The sequence below is a fragment of the Salmo trutta genome, chromosome 35, assembly GCF_901001165.1.
Source record: "Salmo trutta chromosome 35, fSalTru1.1, whole genome shotgun sequence".
NCBI lineage: Eukaryota > Metazoa > Chordata > Actinopteri > Salmoniformes > Salmonidae > Salmo > Salmo trutta.
In genome coordinates, this window is record NC_042991.1 from 20,416,156 (window position 1) to 20,438,949 (window position 22,794).

The window sequence follows — 22,794 nt, forward strand, 5'->3', positions numbered from 1 at the left end:
ATCTTAAAACATAACATGCAAATATATGGCAACTCCTTCAAGATAGTGGCAGACAGAGTATTCAAATAGACAGAGGAGGAAATTGTATTGTTTAACTGAATGGGTTGTAAATGGTTTATCAGCAAGTTTCTCACATCCGCAAACAGAAGGGCTATCTATTACTGTTTGTGTCAGTTCCTTGTCGGTGTCAAATGTTGTTTTTTAACCAAGATAAACATCTCTGCCATTGTTCCAAATGAAACAGAGCACCTACTCTCTCCCACATAATCCTTGCTGAGGTATTTAAACCCCAGAGCAAGAGGGAGGGCTGTTCTTTTTTACTGAGATGCCCAACTAGGCTGGGTGTTCATGATGTGGTTTCTCATGATCTTGCTGGCAAGTATTACATCGCATACTCTCGTGTGCATCTGTAGCAATGTTTGTCCAAAGAAGTGTGTGTGTGATAGTGCAAAGTCAGTGCAGTGTTTCAGGTTGCAGTCTTTTCCCACTGGAATCACTAAAGATGTGAGGAAACTAAACCTGGGATACAACCACATCAAGCAACTAAAGGTAAGAGTGGAATTGCTAATTTGATAATAACCATCAATTATCAGTGACATTGGTAACAATAGATTCTCTATCAAACCATTTTCAGACCTTTCATCTTAGCAATCTTGTAATTAATCCTTAGAAATCAGTTTGATTTAAACACTACTGAGTGATAAGTTACTTCTGATTAATAGCATATTGTTTGTATAATGGCACACATTAGTTCATATCTTCTCCTATGTTTGTGTTTTCCAGGGTAGAGACATATCTGGCCTGACAGGGCTGGAGGAAGTGATCATTTCATCCTGTGGCGTGGAGGTGGTGGAGGCCAATGCTCTCAGGGCTCAGGGGCTACTAAGAAGCCTGGATCTACAGAAGAATAAACTGCATCAGATCCCCCGTGGTCTCCCACCCAGCCTGGAGACCCTCAACGTGGGCCACAACAGGATCACAGGCCTCCAGGAGTCTGTGTTTGAGGGGCTGAAGAAACTACGTCTGCTTGATCTTCAGAATAACCAGATCACCAACCTACGTTCCAACACCCTCTCCACCCTGGTGAAGTTGGAGTGCCTTTACCTGGATGGAAATCAAATTGAGACAGTGCAAGGTGCTCTGAGACTCCCCCAACTGAATCTGTTGAGCTTGGGGAACAACAAGATCCGCTGTTTTCCCTCAGCCTTTTTCACACCACTACAGTCCTTGACGACACTGCGTTTACCAGGGAACCTCCTATCAAGAGTCCCACTCGATCTCCCTCACGCCCTGTCCTACCTGAACTTGGACAGGAACCAAATACGAGCACTGAGAAACCGAGAGATGGGCCAACTCCGCAACCTCACGTCTCTGTCTGCGTCCTACAATAGGTTGGTTTCTGTGGACGGTGGCCTTCGCTTGCCCAACCTCACAGTGCTGGAGCTGCCAGGAAACCACCTGAGGGTGCTGCCCAGTAGACTGAGCCCCAAACTGGAAAGACTGGACTGCAGACAGAACTCCATCCAGGAAGTCACCTTCCAGCACCTGTCTGGAATGAAACAGCTGAAGCATCTCTTCCTAGAGAATAACACCATCTGGAACTTTGAAGCTAATGCTCTGAGGAACAGCGTTCACATAACCAACCTGGCTCTGGAACAGAACCTCCTCTCCTCTATTCCAGGCGGGTATGTATTTCATCCCTTTATTAGCATGTTGTAGACTAACATTTGTGATCATATTTATGAATTCATGAAATACATTATAGATGTGTTGTACATTCAATTGAGTATTACTCATTTGTACAATAATCTTTGTACAATACATCGGTAGAATAGCGGCCTAACCACATTGTAGGTCTTTGGTTAAACATATTTGAGTATAAAACCACAAGATGATAGATAAACACATCTTAACTGTAGATCCATGTTGCTCCTTTGGCCTTTTGGTGAGAGCAGACACCACTGTCCACTGTTCTGTTTACATGTCTCTCTGGCAGGCTTCCAGAGAGTCTGATCCGCCTGGACTTGAAAGGGAACCGCATCGAGGCCATCCAGGAGCAGGAGCTGAGATCCCTGAAGCGCCTGCAGGTATTGAACTTGAGGAGAAACAAGCTGACCTCCCTCCCCCAGATCACCCTGGATCTGCTTCCCCGGCTGAGGACCGTCTACCTAGACGGGAACCCCTGGAACTGCAGCTGTGAGCTCCTGGGGGTCAAGAGGACCCTGTTGGCCAGGAGGGTGGAGATCCCTAAAGAGCTGTGTACCGAGCATATGAGTGCGCCAGGGGACAGCTGGAGAGCGTACCTGATGGCCCAGGACAGATGTGAGGAGTACTTCATGGAAACCGCACCTGAGGACCAAGTGGAGCAGACAGACACTGAGGAGTATTATGACTATGATTCGTAGATAGAGAAAATAAGTGTAGTGGGGGAATTTCATGTTTAGCTGAACATACTGGGTATTTTGAATGTTTTAACATTTTACTGTAGTTTGGTAATTAATACTAAGGAAGTTACCTTTAGCTGTGTAGTCTATAGAAAAACATTGAACTACTGTATTAACAAACAGCCATTGCAATATACATTGGTGAATAGGTATATGTAGAATATACCTTAAATACCTAATGTATAATAACATAATAATAAATAAACAAGTATATCATTACAGTTTTCATTTACTTAGCACAAACAGATGCAAATAATCTGCTATAGGATAAGCCACGTAATTACTTTTGTGTGTTTTGTTCTGAATTTAAATGGCATCTTAGTTGATACTGTAAAAAAGTGTTATGCACACTTTGCAAAAACAATAGACAAATAAATAAATACTAGCTACAGATAACTAACGACTTTCACTTCTAGAGTGCTTGACCTCCACGGTTTCCACTAGTTACCACATCCACAAAGTCAATTGTCTATCGTAAAAATGTATCAAATCTAAAATGTGCTTTTAGATCTTCTTTTAAAGTTAAGGTTACGGGTAAGGTCTATACATATTTACCTCTATCACTACAGTATAGTATCCCTGCACATTGTTCATTTGGTATTGGAACTGACCCTGTTTAAAGCTTCTTGCCTTCTCATATTCTTCTTATTTCTTATTTGTATTACACGTGTGTTTTTGTTCTACCTTCTTTTTTAGTACTACATTGATATTGATCACTGTATTGCTGAGTTTAGAGTTTGCAAGAAAGGCAGTTCACTGTACTTGTGCACGTGACATTAAACTTGAAGGTCCCATTTTAGGAAGAGAAGTTCAAATCAAATTTTATTGGTCACATACACATGCTTAGCAGATGTTAATGCGAGTGTAGCGAAATGCTTGTGCTTCTAGTTCCGACCGTGCAGTAATATCTAACAAGTAATCTAACAATTTCACAACAACTGCCTTATACACACACAAGTGTAAAGGAATGAATAAGAATATGTACATATAAATATATGGATGAGCGATGGCCGTGCGGCATAGACAAGACGCAGTAGATGGTATAGAGTACAGTATATACATATGAGATGAGTAATGTAGGGTATGTAAACATTATATAAAGTGGCATTGTTTAAAGTGACTAGTGATACATTTATTACATCCAATTTTGAATTATTAAAGTGGCTAGAGATTTGAGTCAGTATGTTGGCAGCAGCCACTCAGTGTTAGTGATGGCTTTTTAACAGTCTGATGGCCTTGAGATAGAAGCTGTTTTTCAGTCTCTCGGTCCCAGCTTTGATGCACCTGTACTGACCTCGCCTTCTGGATGATTGTGGGGTGAACAGGCAGTGGCTCGGGTGGTTGTTGTCCTTGATGATCTTTTTGACCTTCCTGTGACATCGGGTGGTGTAGGTGCCTGGAGTGCAGGTAGTTTGCCCCCGGTGATGCGTTGTGCAGACCACACTACCCTCTGGAGAGCTTTACAGTTGTGAGCAGTTGCCGTACCAGGTGGTGATACAGCCCGACAGGATGCTCTCGATTGTGCATCTGTAAAAGTTGTGTGAGTGTTTTTGGTGACAAGCAAAATTTCTTCAGCCTCCTGAGGTTGAAGATTCTTCCCCATGATGTCTGTGTGGGTGGACCATTTCAGTTTGTCCGTGATGTGTACGCCGAGGAACTTAAAACTTTCCACCTTCTCCACTACTGTCCCGTTGATTTGGATAGGGGGGTGCTCCCTCTGCTGTTTCCTGAAGTAGTAGGAATGGCAAGGTTTGTGACTTTGTGGCTGTGGTAACTAATGACGACCTGCCTGCACTTTTACCTCTAGGTTCTGTCGTCACTAGTTATTACAGCCATAAAGTAATAAACCCCACATATTTCTACAATTTATCTTAAAATGTGATTTTAAACCTAACCCTAACCTTAAGCCTAACTTTAACCACACTGCTAGCCTTATTCCTAACTCTAACCTTAAATTAAGCACAAACATCAAATGTTTTGTTTTCATGTTTGTTAATGAATGTTTACAATATAGCCAATTGCGACATTGTGGATGTGGTAACTAGTGGACACCTCTAGGTTCTGACAAAAAGAACAACCCAGAGTATCTCGGCATGCGTTTGAGGGGATGGGCGGACTGGCAGTGGGAAGATGGCGGAAGTGGATGCTGAGTTCGAATCCAGTAGCGCGTCGAGCAAATTTGGTGAAGATGAATGTTCTGAATGGACAACAGTAGTATCAAAAACTGGAACAAAAATGACATTTTCTAAAATTGCAGTGGATAATACATGTGTGAATGATAATGAATCGCTTCTTATTGGGATGCGTTTGTTGAGTAAGGATGCATATGTGAGAAACCCATTTGAGGTGTCGAAGATTGTGAAATATGGGCTTGGAAAAGTGGAGTCTGTCAGAGTGACCAGGAGTGGTCTTATTAATTGTATTTCTGAAGAACAGGAGAAGATTGCAGTGGGCCTCAAGAGAATCCGGACATCAGAAGTGTTGTGTTTTGAACTTGAATAGAGCACCCGTCAAAGGAGTCATCTCGGGCGACGAAGATCATTCCTGGTGTGGTTGGTGCCCTGCGTCTGACCCGCTGGGTGAATGGGAGAAAAAGAAGAAAGTCTGTCGGTCCTGTTGTTTTTTGATAAAGAGCAAATACCTATGCATGTGAAGCTTGGTTATGTAAGATAGGCTGTAAGAGCTTTCGTCTCCAAACCACCGCAGTGTAAGAATTGTAAATGATTTGGCCATGTTTCAAGTGTGTGCAGACAAACAGTGTTGCAATTGTGGTGGGGATCATGATCCTGAGTTACTGGAGTGCCCTTTAAGGGTGAAGGAGATTGAGGTGGCAAAAGCTAGAGCGGTCAATCGAATCTCCTATGCGGAGGCGATTAAAATAATTGAGTGACTAGTGATGCTAGTGAATATATGGTAGTGGATACACCACAGCCTGTAGTAAATGTTTGCTGCCAGACAAAAGATACACTGTGTGTTAAAAATGTGGATTTTGTTGCGTTCAATAACACATTTATAAACTGTACAGCACAAGTCTCAAAGAAGTCTATGAAACTGGACATTATTGTGGCTGCGGCAGAAAGGTTTTGGGGATTTAAGGATTTTACATCTGAAGACATGCAAGGGCTACTGGCGCCAGAAGACCCGCCCTACCAGATTCGCCTTGAGCCTGTGTAACAGATTTTGCTTCCGTCCCTCTCCTGGCCCCAAGCAGAGACCCTTTGCACACATCAACAACTGCCTCCCACGAAACATCATTACCTATCGCTCCTACATCTAGATGTTCCGCTAGCAGAACGCCTCGCCAATATCCAATGATAGAGCGTGGCGCGAATTACAAACTCCTCAAAAATCCCCAAACTTCAATTTTTCAAACATATGACTATTTTACACCATTTTAAAGACAAGACTCTCCTTTATCTAACCACATTGTCCGATTTCAAAAAGGCTTTACAACGAAAGCAAAACATTAGATTATGTCAGGAGAGTACCCAGCCAGAAATAATCAGACACCCATTTTTCAAGCTAGCATATAATGTCACAAAAACCAAAACCACAGCTAAATGCAACACTAACCTTTGATGATCTTCATCAGATGACACTCCTAGGACATTATGTTATACAATACATGCATGTTTTGTTCAATCAAGTTCATATTTATATAAAAAAACAGCTTTTTACATTAGCATGTGACGTTCAGAACTAGCATACCCACCGAAACTTCCGGTGAATTTACTAAATTACTCACGATAAACGTTCACAAAAAACATAACAATTATTTTAAGAATTATAGATACAGACCTCCTTTATGCAATCGCGGTTTCCGATTTTAAAATAGCTTTTCGGTGAAAGCACATTTTGCAATATTCTGAGTAGATAGCCCGGCCATCACGGCTAGCTATTTTGACACCCACCAAGTTTGGCACTCACCAAACTCAGATTTACTATAAGAAAAATGTTATTACCTTTGCTGTTCTTCGTCAGAATGCACTCCCAGGACTTCTACTTCAACACCCAATGTTGTTTTGGTTCCAAATAATCCATAGTTATATCCAAATAGCGGCGTTTTGTTCTTGCGTTCAAGACACTATCCGAAGGGTGACACGCCGGCGCATATCGTGACAAAAAAATTCAATATATTCCATTACCGTACTTCAAAGCATGTCAAACGCTGTTTAAAATCAATTTTTATGCGATTTTTCTCGTAAAATAGCGATAATATTCTGACCGGGAGACGTTGTTTTCGTTCAAAGACTGAAAGAAGTAAATGGTGTCTTCATGTGCACGTGCGCACCTGTGTCATTGTTCTCAGATCGACCACTTTCCAAATCTCCTACTGTTTTCCGCCCAGGGACTGCAGAGTCATCATTCCCCATTCTGGCGCCTTCTGAGAGCCTATGGGAGCCTTAGAAAATGTCACGTTACAGCAGAGATCCTCTGTTTTCCATAAAGAGGCTATAGAAGGCCAAGAAATGGTCAGAGAGGGCACTTCCTGTATGGAATCTTCTCAGGTTTTGGCCTGCCATATGAGTTCTGTTATACTCACAGACACCATTCAAACAGTTTTAGAAACTTTAGGGTGTTTTCTATCCAAATAAAATAATTATATGCATATTCTAGTTTCTGGGCAGGAGTAATAACCAGATTAAATCGGATTGTATTTTTTTTGTCATTTGTTCAGTTTTTGGGGGGGAATCCTGTTTCCATCCCGCATAATAGGTGGCGGGAAGCACATTAAATTGTGTGATCGTAACATACTGTAACGACTCTGGGTTTATAAGCGCGGATATCGACTCTGCCGCTTGAGCATGCTTTTGCCGCACAGTCGATAGCGCGCTGGACTTCGGGCTAGAAGGTCGAGGGTTCGAGACAATAAGTTTTAATTGCCTTTTTGTTTTTCATTTTGGTTAAAGTGGTGCCATATTGTTGAACTATTAAACTCATTTATAAAGTGAAAAAAAAACAACCCTACGTAGATCGTCCAATCAGTGAGCTACGTGTATCCTTCGGTTCAGAGGGTAAAGGTTGGATGAAGATGGCAGCCGTGTAAACTGAGGCGTTGGCCTGTTTCGTTACATAGAAGAAAAAACAACCCCACGTAGATCTCGCGTGATTTTATATTTGCCGAATCGTCCAATCAGTGAGCTACGTGTATCCTTCGGTTCAGAGGGTAAAGGTTGGATGAAGATGGCAGCCGTGTAAACTGAGGCGTTGGCAGTAAGCTAAATGGCTCACAGGAGTATATTAGTGTGCATCCATATCTAGACTTGAAATGCAGAGCTCGATAGATACCTGATAATTATTCAATTTCGAGATTTTGTCGAGGAGGGCGGCATAATGGCAATAGTGTACGAGTTCGTGTGGCAAGTTCTGCATGTTCTTCTCCACATTCATAGAACGCTTATCACTTGGTTCCGAATCCGTCTTCGGAATTGGGACGGGAAACTGTGGTCACGAGCCTTAACAGCGCTTATTGTGCCGATAGCTCTCTCGTTTCCTAACCAAAAAAATCTTGTCCCAGCACCCGGTAAACGCGTTGGTCGTCGGTATCGCTGGGGGGCGGATGGGAAATCTCTGGAGAAGCTGCCTTACCATATCGGCTTATTGATAGCGGAAGAGGAGCCACGGTTCACAGATATAGCCAACCTTGTGGTGTGGTGCATGGCAGTCGGCATATCTTATGTCAGTGTGTACGATAATTACGGTAAGATTATTAAATTTCTTCGTTATTGTATTTATAATAATTGACACCAGGAAGTGTTGCTAAATACAGCACCACCACAGACAGTCACGTGCGCTGCAGTGCAGACCCTTGCCAGCCAGCCATATTTTAATTAGCTTGTAATCAGCGATTGTTGAACTTTCCTATTCATGGTACTTTGTTAGTTGCCTTGGATAACTGTTACCTAGCTATCTATCATCAATTCTCATAGTCAAATAGCTTTACCCAGCCTTCTTCCCTAATGTGTGCCATATCTGCTTAGGCCTCAGGTGCCTTATTGTTATTATAAACAGGTTACCCACGTAATTACAGCAGTGCAATTTAATGTTTTGTAATTACCAGTAAATAATATATATTTTGTCATACTGTGGTGTATATGGTCTGATCTACAACGGTTGTCGGCCAATCAGCATTCAGGGCTCCAACCACCCAGTTTATAAATTGACTTTGGGCCCTGCCCTGGTTCCCAAATGGCATGTCTTGTCATTAGAGAAACCGCTGGAGTGTAATAGTTTATTTTCTATCAACTGTAACAATGTTGTATAGCTAGATTATAGAATATTATTTCAACTAGTGGAGTCCCGACTCTCAATAAGCTCAATAAGATTTTCCCTGTGGCTTTTTCACCTATTCTGTGAGCCTAGAGGGAATTGGCTTAACTGAAGGTTACACACACAGTATTTCTGTTCTTGCTTCCCGAGTGGCGCAGCGGTCTAAGGCACTGCATCTCAGTGCAAGAGGTGTCACTACAGTCCCTGGTTCGAATCCAGGCTGAATCACATCCGGCTGTGATTGGGAGACCCAAAGGGCGGCGCTCAATTGGCCCAGCGTCGTCCGGGTTTGTCCGGTGTAGGTCGTCATGGTAAATAAGAATTTGTTCTTAACTGACTTGCCTAGTTAAATAAAAATAAAATTCACCACAGCCACTCTTACTGGGTCATGTTAGTTGTTTGAAAATATTGTTTACGCCTTCTTGAGTGCTTTCTCAGTGGTGTGGTTCCTCAATGTCTGCTGACTTGTGTAATCAGTCTCTCACAGCCAAATCTGGCATATAACGCATTTTTCCCCCCTAATTGCTAGACTTATTATAGTATTATGTTAATTTTAGGTATCAGTTTTGAAAGGTTGCAAATCTTCTTGTTTTTTCGTCTTTCAGTTAAGTTCAGATGTGCCCAATGTTCCTAAACCCCAGTGAGAGGTTGAAACTCCCCCCAACAGATAACATATCCATTTTGGTTGGTCATGGCTAGAAGGGATCCAGCTTTTGTGAAATTAATGTCAAAAGTAGATTTTCTTTTATTTATTTTAGCTAGCCCTTTCCCTAACCTTAACCTAATTATCCTAACCTGCTATGTTAATTCTCCTAAACTGCCGCATAAGTTCTCCTAACCTGCTACAAAAAGTAAAATCTGACATTAATTTGACTAAAGATGGATCCCTTCTAGCCATGACCCTTTTGGTTCCCAGGTGTCTTCAGGAGGAACAACTCGAGGCTGATGGATGAGATTCTGAAGCAGCAGCAGGAGCTCCTAGATCTAGAAGGCTCCAAGCATCTCTCTGTGGAGTTCCTTAACAATGGCACTGACAAACAGGACCAACAAGGTGAGACACTTGAACACTGAACAGCAGGGGCTGTATGCATCTAGCATCTCAGATTAGGAGTGCTGGTCTAAAGCGGCACTCCACAAAAAAATAAAATAATTACACACAAACAATCCTCCCCCAGTCTAAGGAAGCTGGCATAATGCTAATCGCGAACTAAATGCCAAACTTTAACTCTAATACGGGTTGCTACCAGTGGTGGTGTAGATCAGAATGTTTGTTCAAGGGAATGTTCTGAATCAACTGAGCAGATCTTCCTTTATGAGGAGATGTGCTTCAAATGTAAGTAGGATTCATATAGGCCTAATATAAGATATATCCATCAATTTAATAATACATTTTGTGGTGCTCCTAACTTTTCAAAATTAGGAGCACTAGTGCTACCAATAAAACATATTAATTTAGAGCCCTGAGCGCCAGGGCAAAAACTAAAATGTTCACCCCTTTCGGTCCCCGGGACCAGGATTAAGAAACACTGCACTAAACTGATCTTAAATCAGCACTCCTACTCGACACTTGATACATACGGCCCCTCAACAGACATCTGGAACAATGGGACATGCCCTGTGGTTTCTCTGCTATTCTCCGTCCTTACTCCTGTAGTGTGCCATAATCGGGTTAAACCAGAAGAACTAGACAGACTACAACCGAGAAGAGAGCAGAGTCATTCAGAATTCTGCCATGTGTAGTATGAATAATCAATTCAATTCTATTGGATACTAAATAATATATGAAACCCTTTAGGGCAATTTTAGATTGCAAGGCTTAATTGGAGTAATATTCACAATTCATCATCACTTATTGAATGAAGTTTGAAACGGATTACGAATATTGTAGTTAACTGTATTTTTTTAGATGGATTCCAATTACAGCAGGCTTGAAAGCATGATTGCATCATCTGTGGCATTTGTTTATTGAAGAGCATGTGGACTGCAGCCAGCCTGTATTGACTGATTAAGATCTATTCTATTGTGTAGTCTTACTGGCCGTCTGCTGTTGGCAACTACACCATTATCCCCTGAGCAAGTCAATCTGTTATGACACATGGTCACACACACAGACCATATAGAGTAGTAAAGGAACACAACCCAGAATAATTCTCTTCAAGGAATTCTTGTTTTTCCTGTTCATAGAACCTATAATTCACTTGTATAACTTACGAATTATAGGATCTCTATGTTCTCTTGTTGTTCAATTGTTTTGTAATCCATAAATGTCATATTAATATGGAATGCCGTTTGGGTCTTTGCGTGTCAAAAAATACACAAGTCAAATAACACTTTAACGCGTCAAATAAGCTTGTTGGCCAATCAGGATCTGAATATGACTGCACGTCACGTAATAATTTAGCATATTCATACATTTTTTACGTAGTTATGACACATTGATTACACTATCACTCGTATTTCATATGTCACAACGATTCACCTGTTACGTATCGTATGATGCTGATAAAGTTGTCTCGTGCACCTTCTGCTGTCACACGTGTGCAGACACTTCCCCAAGCGCTGGACAGTGCTGGTCATAAAAAAAAAGCTAGCTAGCTGATGGATGCAAACAATGTTCTTTCCCAAAAACATAGCAAAACGACAATCTGTTTCAGTAGCTCTAGTTAGCTCGCTAACTATCTAGGCTAGGTGTCATCTAAAATACCCCTAATTTCTAAGACGGTTCTTACATGCTGACCAGACCGCTCGCGCATGTTGATTTTTGTCCATCCACTCCAGATGCGATTAAGACTAAGATTAAGGTTGAAATATCAAAACTAACTCTGAAACGGCTATATTAATTTGGGGACAGGTCGAAAAGCATTAAACATTTATGGCAATTTAGCTAGCTAGCTTGCTGTTGCTAGCTAATTTGTCCTGGGATATAAACATTGAGTTCTTATTTTACCTGAAATGCACAAGGTCCTCTACTTCAACAATTAATCCACAGATTGAAGGGTAAACCGAGTTCGTTTCTAGTAATTTCTCCTCCTTCAGGCTTCTTCTTTAGACTTTATACGTCGGTTGCCAACCAACTTTAAGGTGCATTACCACTACCGACTGGATTGTGGACCTCAGTTCATCCTTCAATCACCCATGTGGGTATATGCTCCTTAAAACCAATGAGGAGATAGCACGTGGGTATATGCTCCTAAAAGGATTAGCCACAATAGTGGAATTTTGTGGTTTGCCTTCAAAATAAAAGTCTGTAATTGACAGTGATGCAAAGGAATGCAAATAGTGGAATTGTGCCATCATTTAATAGATCATGCTAAACAAGGTTGGAATGTTATGTACATTTAACAAAAGTCAGTTTGTTAATGTGACTAAAATATGTTTAAATCACACTGGATATATTAGACTAACAAATCTAATTTTATTGGTCACATAGACATGGTTAGGAGATGTTATTGCGAGTGCTTGTGCTTCTAGTTCCAACCGTGCAGCAATATCTAACAAGTAATATCTAACAATTCCACAACAAATACCTAATACACACATCCAAGTAAAGGGATGGAATAAGAATATATAAATATATGGATGAGCAATGTCAGTGCGCATAGGCTAAGATGCAATAGATAGTATAGAATACAGTATATACATAAGAGATGAGTAATGTAAGATATGTAAACATTATTAAAGTGACTAGTGTTCCAATTATTAAAGTGGGCAATGATTTCAAGTCTGTATGTAGGCAGCATCATCTCTGTGCTAGTGATGGCTGTTTAACAGTCTGATGGCCTTGAGATAGAAGCTGTTTTTCAGTCCCTCGGTCCCAGCTTTGATGCACCTGTACTGACCTCGCCTTCTGGATGATAGCGTGGTGAACAGGCAGTGGCTCGAGTGGTTGTTGTCCTTGATGATCTTTTTGGCCTTCCTGTGACATCGGGTGCTGTAGGTGTCCTGGAGGGCAGGTAGTTTGCATTGGGGGCATACCTATTTCACTATACAGCCTGACCTATGGATTGTGGATCAATGACATGGGGTATCAGTCTACTCAGTGACAACCACAGAACACAACTGTGAAGCGTTTACACAAATATTATCGCCATAGAGATAGGGAGGGAAATCACCTGCCCAGTCAGCTTATTGTGCATACTGACAATCATATTTCACTGTACAGCCTTAACCTATGTCATTGATCCACAATCCATAGGTATCAGTCTACTCATTGACACCCAGATAACATTTGCGTTGTAGCTCTTATTGCGGGAATCTGAATTGAGCTACATTTATTGTATCAGTCATCCTACTATGTGTATTGAACATGGTTCCAGCGGAAAAACAATACAACGTGGCTGTTTTGGAATCTGAGGAGGACGTTGGGGGGGGGGGGGGGGGGCACTTGGGTACTGAGTAGACTGCTAAAGCTAGCTAGCTACTGCAGAAGTTGCTAATAAAATCTGTATCAAAGATATTCGCAAGCATTTTTTATCCTGCTCGTTTGATCCTGACCTTATTTCAAATGCTCACACAAACGTTTTCCTATACGGTTGAACACATAATGCCTTTTTACCCACGCGGTATTGTGAACACATCGTTCGTGGCCGGTGTGTGCTTGTTTGCAGACTTATTTTTTTGTACAGCTTTGACAGTGCTACTGATCGTGGTGGTGTAGCTGCTAAAGCTAGCTAGCTACTGCAGAAGTTGCTAATAAAATCTGTATCAAAGATATTCGCAAGCATTTTTTATCCTGCTCGTTTGATCCTGACCTTATTTCAAATGCTCACACAAACGTTTTCCTATACGGTTGAACACATAATGCCTTTTTACCCACGCGGTATTGTGAACACATCGTTCGTGGCCGGTGTGTGCTTGTTTGCAGACTTATTTTTTTGTACAGCTTTGACAGTGCTACTGATCGTGGTGGTGTAGCTTGGCTTGCTCGTGCAAATTCGTCACACCCAACCTTCTATAATAGAATTGTTTTATTTGACGTTTATAGTTTGACACCCAAAGACCCAAACGGCGTCCCATATATTAAAGCGCAACAGCAGGATTGTAAAGCAGGCATTCCCACCCACTAACCTTCAGTCAAACAGACACCTGACACGTTTATCATTGATTGTTATGAGTGTGTGTGTGTGTGTGTGTGTGCGTCTGACTGCCGATATGTGTGTTTGTGGGGCGCATTATGACTGTATTCCTCTGTTTCCACAGTGCTGTCGTGTCAGTCTGTGTTGAAGGTGCTGTCTCCAGACGATGGGAAGCTGAGGATCGTGCAGGCAGCACAGCAGCTGTGTAGAGCTGTGGAGCAGAGGGAAAAGACATCCAAAGACATCAATGTCACACTGTTGGACTCCCTACTCAGAGGTGAGGAGGCCCCAAGATCAGGAGGAGGACATGCCATTGGTTCTTACCGGTCTTTAGTGTATTGTTATTCGTTGGCTGGGACAACACCTATTTAACAACACCTATTTAACAACACCAATTAACACTTTATTTAATTGCCTTAATCGTCAGGATTAAACCCGTAGACATTCTATTGATCATATCAGTATTAATCATAGACTGTAAGTCATCTGGTATTAATCTGTGCTGCGCTATTACAAGCTGGAGTACAGTGAAGCTTAGCTCACCAGCTCTCCTTTGGCATGATGTTCAGAGTAGCAATTTCACTCTATTTGAAGCTCAGGAAGGATTGAGGACAGAAATTGGGTAAAGGTCAAGGAGCCCCCTGTTAGAGCAGCTCCAACAGTGCTTGATCAGAAGATGAAGGGAAGATGAAGCACTCTGAGCCAGAGCTCCTCTCAATGTGTGTTTTTTGACCTGAGCCCTCGGCCCGCCCCGGCTCTGCCCATCGTTAGCCCCTGGCTAAGACTGATCACCCTCACTAGCTGTAAAGCACATCACCATTACTTTAGTGGAACACATCCGTTTGCACTCACAAATCAAAACTCTTGTAGAAGGTGATGGATGAGACCGAAGGCAGAAATGTGAACAACTGATGAGAAAGATGGTCTCCAGACAGAATATAAACTACAGGGGATAGCAGAGTTCACTTCAGTGCAGTTGAGTCGAATCCAATCAAATCCAGTGTAGTGTACAGTGAAGTTATTGTGTGTTTACTTCTCAGGGCCAGTGAGTGCAGCTGTTCCTCAGCACAGTCAGTGTCTATGGGGCTTTGCAAGCTGCTGCTGTAGCTCTCTAACACCCCCCCACCCCACCCCAAAAAAAGAAAAGGCATTTCAGATGGTTATCTTAATCTTTTTCACAGTCCTTATGCAAACCAACCTCTGAAATGCTTGAAAGGCTGCACTCTGAAATGTCCAGTGATTGGTTGTTCCATTGATCTCTCTCCATGCTGTCTCTGTATGTGCAGAGTCGAAGAGTACACCAGATCCAGACCTGGTTCTGAAGTTCGGCCCAGTAGAAAGCACCCTGGGATTCCTGCCCTGGCACATCAGACTGACAGAGTTCATGTGAGTATTGTACAGTGTCTGTCTGTGTGCACACGTTCGATAAGGCTGCCTCACTCATGTGGAAGACTGCTGGGATAGCCGCTGCTCTGAAGAGCTGGACACCAATGAGGTTCCTTTCTTATTCCTCATAACCACTCTGTGTGTGTGTGTGTGTGTGTGTGTGTGTGTGTGTGTGTGAGAGACACAGAGGGAGAGTTTGTGTGTGCGTGCCTTTGCTTTACCTCCTGAGTAGAATTGATATGGGCCTGTTGTGCTTATCTGTGCAGATTAACTGGTAAACCTGCCTGCTGCCTAATTTGTCTCCTATCTTGACAGATTGAGAAGGCTTTTTAAAACGCTGCTGTGAATCCAGTATAAATAGCAGTGCTGTATTAATGGAAATGGAGAGGAAATGATGCAGTTCAGCCTTCGTAAGATGCGACGTTGACAGATGATGATGCATCACTAACAATTGTAGAAATCCTATTTCTAGACATTAGCTATGTTTCCATTAACCCCTGTGCGGCCTCGGGACGGACATCCAGCGAAAAATCCTATCGCCATTAGCATAACAAAATGTAATATTTTTTTTCTTCAGATTATATCGTTTTATAGATACACCTCTCCTGAATCGAACCACGTTGTCCGATTTCAAAAAGGCTTTACGGCAAAAGCAAAACATTAGATTATGTTAGAGGAGTATATCGTAAAAGTAGCCACATAGCCATTTTCCGACCAACCACATGCATCACAAATAACCAAAAAACAGCTAAATGCAGCACTAACCTTTGACAATCTTCATCAGATGACACACCTAGGACATCATGTTACACAATACATGCATTCTTTTGTTCGATAAAGTTCATATTTATATATAAAAACAGCATTTTACGTCGGTGCGTAACGTTGACTAACTATTTTCCCTCAAATGCATCCGATGAAACAGGACTACAATTTACTAAATTACTATTCGAAAACATTTTTAAAATGTAATATTGTCATTCTAAGATTTATAGATGAATATCTCTTGAAAGCACCTGTAATGCCAGATTTAAAAATAACTTTACTGGGTAATCACACTTTGCGATAAAAGGGGATGCGATACTCAGAACAATAGGCTAGCAATACAGGTCAGCGCCATCTTGGAACAATCGCATATCAAATCTAGTCTTGTATACTATTGTCAATAATCCCTTACCTTTGATTATCTTCATCCTTAGGCACTTCCAGGAATCCCAGGTCCACAACAAATGTATTTTCGTTCGAAAAAGTTCATCCTTTATGTTCCATTAGCTTGTTGTTGTTAGCGCGTTCTGAAGGCTGAACCAAAAGTTCCGACGTGCGCGGGGCTACTCTTTCAACAAAATGCAGTTTTTTCTTATTTAGGTTCGTTCAAACATGTCAAACGTTGTATAACATAAATCTTTAGGGCGGTTTTCAACTTGAGCTCCAATAAGATTCGAGGGGGACGATTGCATTGTGTTTCAAAACGTTTCGAAAGGGGAGGGTAGCTAGGGGCGCCGGTGTCATAATGGTGATGGCCCTCTCCGTGTGACCACGTTCCACTGCGTCTCATTCATTCAGTTTTCACAGTAGGAGTCTCAAATCACTTTGTAAAGACTGGGGACATCTAGTGGAAGCAATAGGAAGTGCTCAATGAACCATAGCTCACGGTGTGATTAATAGGCAACGAGATGAAGTTGAGTCCGCAATTCAGAATTCCACTTCCTGTTTCGATCTGTCTCGGGGTTTTGACTGAGTTCTGTTATACACAGACACCATTCAAACAGTTTTAGAAACTTTAGGGTGTTTTCTATCCACAAGTATTAATTATATGCATATCCTAGCTTCTGAGTTTGAGTAGTAGGCCGTTTAAAATGGGCACGAATTTTTTTCAAAATGCGCTGTGGCGCCCCCATCCTAGGCGACCGTCAAGAGGTTAACTGGTCCCGTGATTTAAAACATTTTTTTTTTTTAAATCATAGGAAATCGGCAATTGCCTGCTAGGCTGCGTTTCCATTTAACTATCTTGTGTTGCTAAAAATAGCTGGACGTGATGGCATTACTCTGAAAAAAAAAATGTAGTTCTTGAAGTGTTTCCATAACCCATATAGGCAAATTGTGTATTAATAAGTTGGTGACAGCCTGTTTGATGTCTCAGGTAGGCCTATAGCCCGTGAAAGCCAGCATGTAGGCTATAGAATGCAATAATTGACTAATATTTGCTGGACATTCCTTTTTTATCGAGTAAACCAGGGGTCAATGGAATCCTGACTATAAATGTATCGTTATTTGGCAGTCGTGAAGTTCAGTCAGAATGGCCCACATTATTGAATGTAGGTCTTTACAAAGCAACATTTATTTTTTCCAGAAAGACTATTTGCAACATGAGAGAAGACTCTTCTTTGTATCTGTCACATTATGGCATCTGGGAGCACACAGGCTCCATTTTGAAGTCGTCAATTTTCTTCTACTATTTCCATTTATTTTTTGTAATTTTTATTTAACCTTTATTTAGCTAGGCAAGTCAGATAAGAACAAATTCTTATTTACAATGATGGCCTAGGAACAGTGAGTTAACGGCCTTGTTCAGGGGCAGAATGATCCATTTTTACCTTCGATCTAGCAACCTTTTTGTTACTGGCCTAACGCTCTAACCACTAGGCTTCCTGCCGCCCAAAAAGTTGGTTAACAAACTGAAAGGGTGCATACTGCCACCTACAGTTATGGAATGTTTGCGCACAACTTTAATTCATTGGCTGATCCCTCCTGATGACCTGGATGGAATTATGTGAACCTTCCTTAACCTATAGGAAGTCCCACCCAGTTGACTACTTCAAAATGGTGAAAGTCCTCAATGGTGCTGCCCATGCTTAAACAGGCTTTTGGGCACTAGAGTCCTCTATCATTGTCAATGATTTGCAAGGACATTTTGGGCCTTGACCGCCATCAAACAGGAATCACAGGAGATTATTTTAAGTAAGCCTTTTAACTAATGTAACATGGTGACATATTTTACCAACATTATTTTATATTAATAGATTTTACTCTACTGCCATCTGAGGTAGGCTAGAAGTGTCTGTAGTATATCTCTGTAACATCCTCCCTCTCTCCTGCAGCTCCTTACCCTCCCATGTAGACGTCTCCTATGAGGACTTATTCAGCGCCTTGCAGCGCTATGCCTCCTGTGAGCAGCGGCTGGGGAAGTGAGTGATTGGCCCCGCCCCTCCAGAGGAAGGGGAACGACAAGGGTGTGGGGTAGGGGTCCGCCCTAGCCTCTCTTCCTCCCGTGTCTCTATGTTTGCAGTACAGGCACTAGAGAACAAGCAGCCAGCCAGACAGTGTACTGCCGCATCACATCGAATCTCACCTCCAACCCCCGCTCAGTCGGACTCACTGCTCCTCCGCAACGTGAAAGGGTCACCAGGCTGCCTCTGTGAGGCATGCTGGGTAGTATGGACCCTGACAAGGTAATGGCACGCACTGAACATCTGCAGGCTTGGAAGAGATCAGCCAATGCCCCCTCGTCAGCTGTATTAACGAGGAACCAACATTACCTGAAGGACATTGTTAGCCATATGGTGTAAATCTAGTGTTGCTTTGCTTCTCGCTCTCTCTCTCTGTTTGCTGTAGATCCTGCTGTGCCCCTGAGGTATGAATGAGGGTAATGGATAAAGCTTTCTGCTGCTCTGGAAGGGAGTGGCGTGTGGGGAGGAATGTGCCAGGCAGAATGTTTAATGCTAAACAACAACATTGCTCTTCAGGTCTCTCCATATCTGTGAAGGACTGCATGGACGACCTTGGGGTTTTTCTGGAAATATACTTTATATAAGTGTGCTTCAAATGTAGCGCTTGATCAATATGGTACGGGAGGATGTGGAACGAGAGCTCTGTGATACGTGACTATACTCTGCATGTTAAGGATGTCTGACTACATGGTTGTGCTGTGTCTTCATTCAGAGTTACTATTGGTGGACTGTGTGTGTCTGCTTTTGTACATGTGTGAAACTCTGCCAGCAAGTTACACTAAACCTACACAAAATCCAATCTTTGCCATCAATCAGGATGAAAAATAAAGCAGTTGTCTGTATACAATTTCCCCCATGACCAACACCAGTTTTAGTTTTTGTTGAATTAATACGTTTTCACTCTGTTGTCCATAACATTAAGATTTTTGCATGTTGAGCCCCTTAATCCTCAATGCTGCTGTCTGTTGTTGTTAATCCATGTGAAGATTGACTGACTAACTCTTGTATTAAAGTGTTTTGCTATTTCTTTCATCTCATGAACTTGTTTAAAACCCAGATTCAAAATTGTATTTTCCTTTCTCTCTGGTTAGGTGGCATACAGTAGTATTTACACTGCAGGGATAGCCTAGATAGAGGACTCTAGTGCCCAATTTTAGCATGGGCAGTGCCATTGAGGACATTTTGGATGTAGTCAACTGGGTGGGACTTCCTATTAGTTAAGGAAGGATCGCATGATACCATCTTGGACTTCAGGAGGGATCAGCCAATTAATTATACTTGTACGCAAACATTCCATAACTGCAGGTGGCAGTAAATTGCCAACCTGGGATTTATACCTGTTCAAACAACACTCCAGGTGGCGGTATGCATTTACACCATAATGCTAACTGATTACCTGTGGGACCGAAACTCCCAATTCCTCACTAGTCAGTTGTTGGGTTGTCATAGGAAGGTTAATCAATAAATGTTACTGAAAACCCCATATGCAGTACACCTATATGCTTTGTTTGGGTTGGATTCCCTCAGCGTCTTCTAAAGGTAGACTGATCAGCTGATAATGTGTCTTCATAATAATCTTCCTGTGAGCTAAATTGAACTGATGTAAAAGGTTGATGTATTGAGTTGTGTTGTCTGATCTTGTTCTCTGCATGTCCCCTCACATGTAATGTGTTCTATGGTGAGGTGAACAAGTGTTTTACGTCCTGTAATGTATGCACCGAAAGGCCTGCTGGATTTAACCTCAAATGATCAACTATTGAACAATGGACTGAGAGTGAAGCTGTAGTAACTTTGGATGTGTTAGATATTAATTGAATGTTTTATTTGCACTGACACCGGTGGTTTGCCATTCTCTGATCATTGCGTCCCAACCCATATAACCAAGTATGTGTTTCACCACCTGAAAGCTGTGTGCCTAGGGAGAGCCATTCGGATGCAGGGTTCAAGTCATTCTGAATTGATATGCAGCAGTCATTCAAATGCATGATGGACTACACCATCATTCAAAGGGAAAGCAACTTCAAACGCTTTGTAAATGCTTCATTTTAAATACTGTGTGTTGTGTTTTTGATACAGGCAGGCTTACACACCTGCAGCTGAGAGCAGCTCAAACCACTGTACTTCTACTCTCTCTGATACAGCACTTTACACAAGTCTTAACATCCCCCTCAAATGGAAGATGGTAGAGTGTAGTGTTGAGATGTGGCAGCTGCGTGTAAAGATTGAGGCAGATTTTCTTTAAATCCACGCTTAATGTCCGTCTTTTAGACCAAGTGAAGGCATGTGGGCTGCAGAAATGGAGAACTACATGAAATTACGTTATGGTCATAACAGGGTTGGGCGATGTCAACCTTTTGTCCTTTCGCGATTATGTACCCATACAACATTGTGATATACGATGCTATCGCCCCCCTTATCGGCCAACCCAAAACATCTAAATACATGTTGAAAACACCAGTCATTCAGAACAAAGTGAAATTGCATTATGTTGATAAAGCATCCTTGCAAGGGAGAGGATTTTCCTCTAGTAAGCTTAGGAATTTTTTAACACTGACATTTTGGTGTCTCATTTATCCAAAATGCCATATTTACTGCTCTAACAACCCTAGCGATGCCTTTCGGAGATTAGATTTGATCCAGTGTAACATGAGAAAAGGTGACAGACTATGAGCTACTCTCTCTCTCTCAAAACAATAAATTGGTTATTTTGTAGAGGTTTATTGTCTTAAAAGTTTCCTTCCTATCCATGAGAATTTAGCTGTAAAAAATAGTGTCTTAAAGTGATGCTCCGGAACATTTCTATAATTTCAGTAGTTTTGAAAGTAGTGCTCACGAGCCAAAACGGGTGCCTGTTTTTAGTTCACTACTTCATCCAGTTAGTACAATATGTTTAGTCATGCAAACATTATTTGTTTTTGTGCTAAAGATTCCGGACTGCATCTTTAAGTAGGATATCAGTCAGATATGAATGACGCATTGGGAGTAAAATTATTGACATTGACCCAAAGTATTTCCCTATGTGCTGTGCTGACATGGCCTCTTAACCTGAGGGGATGAAAAGAGAAGCCAAACTGAAAATATTCTCATACCCATTCTAGAACCAACCAGTAGTTGTGTGTGCTAGATTCATGCTCATTTCTGTTTTTATGCAATAGCATTGTGGGGCCACTGAACCACAGGAGGTTGGTGGCACATTAATTGAGGAGGACGGGCTCGTGGTAATGTCTGGAGCGGAATAGGTGGAATGGTATCAAATACATCAAACAGGTGCTTTCCATGTCATTGATGCCATTCTATTCGCTCCATTCCAGCCATTATTATGAGCCGCCCTCCCCTCAGCAGCCTTCACTGCTCTGCAACAGAAAGTCTTATATGCGATATTAACATAGTTTTTACAGCTGATGTAGAATGACAAAAGCATATTTTAATTACTCCTTCCGTTCAGTTGACTGTTCTCCCTGCTGATTGATCAACAAAGGGATGCCAGAAAGCAGTGTCAGTTTCCAGTATGCTGGCTATAAGCAGCTAATAATAAATAGGGTTGTGAGTGTATTAATTAACAATTATGAACATGTGACCTTGTAGGAGGCTTGTACTTAATTTGTGAGTGTTTATTTTAATCTTCATGTTCAGTCTGGTGGGGAAATAAACACATGCACAGACATGGGCTTGTAGTTGTAAACAGTGCCAAGCCACTGAGCTGGGGTAGGGCCTGGTAGGGGTTTTCGCATTGTGAATAATGTTTCCTGTGTAGCGCTGAAGTAACCATGGCAACCATGTTGTTCATCTGTGTATGATTGTAAATAATATGTCAAACATTTCTTATTGATTTAGAAAAATTATATAGAAACCAATTACATGTGTACCTATTTTAAATGAAGATGGAATTTAAATGGAAAACTAGTTATAAACTGCTAATTTATGATGTGGGATCCTGCTGTCTTATTTGTTCACTTCTGTAGTTTCATCCTTTTAAGATAAATGACTCAATAGTTAAAGGCAGCATTAATATACCTTGGTCTACTACTACAATAAACAGCACTCCTTGTCTTTATCAGTCATAACCTGTGGCAGTCCCCCATTTTGACTCGATTCAGTATTAACAGTAAAACTGCAGTGAATATCCATTGGGTTTAAGTTGAGAAATATCACAGTATGTTGGTACTATGAATAGTATCAGATCAATCTATGGAAAGAGCAAAGCCCAACCCCAGTGTTGGTAAATCTACATGAATTATTCACAGCACATTGATTCAGAATAATATCTTGGTGGATTAGTCCAAGGCTAAATCATCATTTCAGGTCCCTTTATATACACACAAGCCCAGTCAGGACACATTAGGGAAGACATAAATACATGCAAGGACTATTGGGTTTTATTAAGACCTGCTA

The 22,794-nt window shown here is 41.6% G+C and overlaps 2 protein-coding genes across 2 annotated transcripts; both read left to right on the plus strand.

Annotated features, from left to right (window-relative positions):
• Window positions 1–148: 148 nt before the first annotated feature.
• LOC115174832 (nephrocan) lies at window positions 149–2,841 on the plus strand. Its single transcript, XM_029733759.1, has 3 exons — window positions 149–549; window positions 784–1,685; window positions 1,997–2,841. The coding sequence occupies exons 1-3, from the start codon at window positions 349–351 to the stop codon at window positions 2,403–2,405; spliced, it is 1,512 nt and encodes a 503-aa protein (XP_029589619.1). The 5' UTR covers window positions 149–348; the 3' UTR covers window positions 2,406–2,841.
• Window positions 2,842–7,484: 4,643 nt separating this feature from the next.
• Window positions 7,485–21,120, plus strand: LOC115174835 (dehydrodolichyl diphosphate synthase complex subunit nus1). The gene is made up of 5 exons (XM_029733762.1): window positions 7,485–8,145; window positions 9,631–9,765; window positions 13,914–14,066; window positions 15,076–15,175; window positions 18,274–21,120. Exons 1-5 carry the CDS (start codon window positions 7,779–7,781, stop codon window positions 18,362–18,364), a joined length of 846 nt encoding a protein of 281 aa, XP_029589622.1. The 5' UTR covers window positions 7,485–7,778; the 3' UTR covers window positions 18,365–21,120.
• The last annotated feature ends 1,674 nt before the right edge of the window (window positions 21,121–22,794 follow it).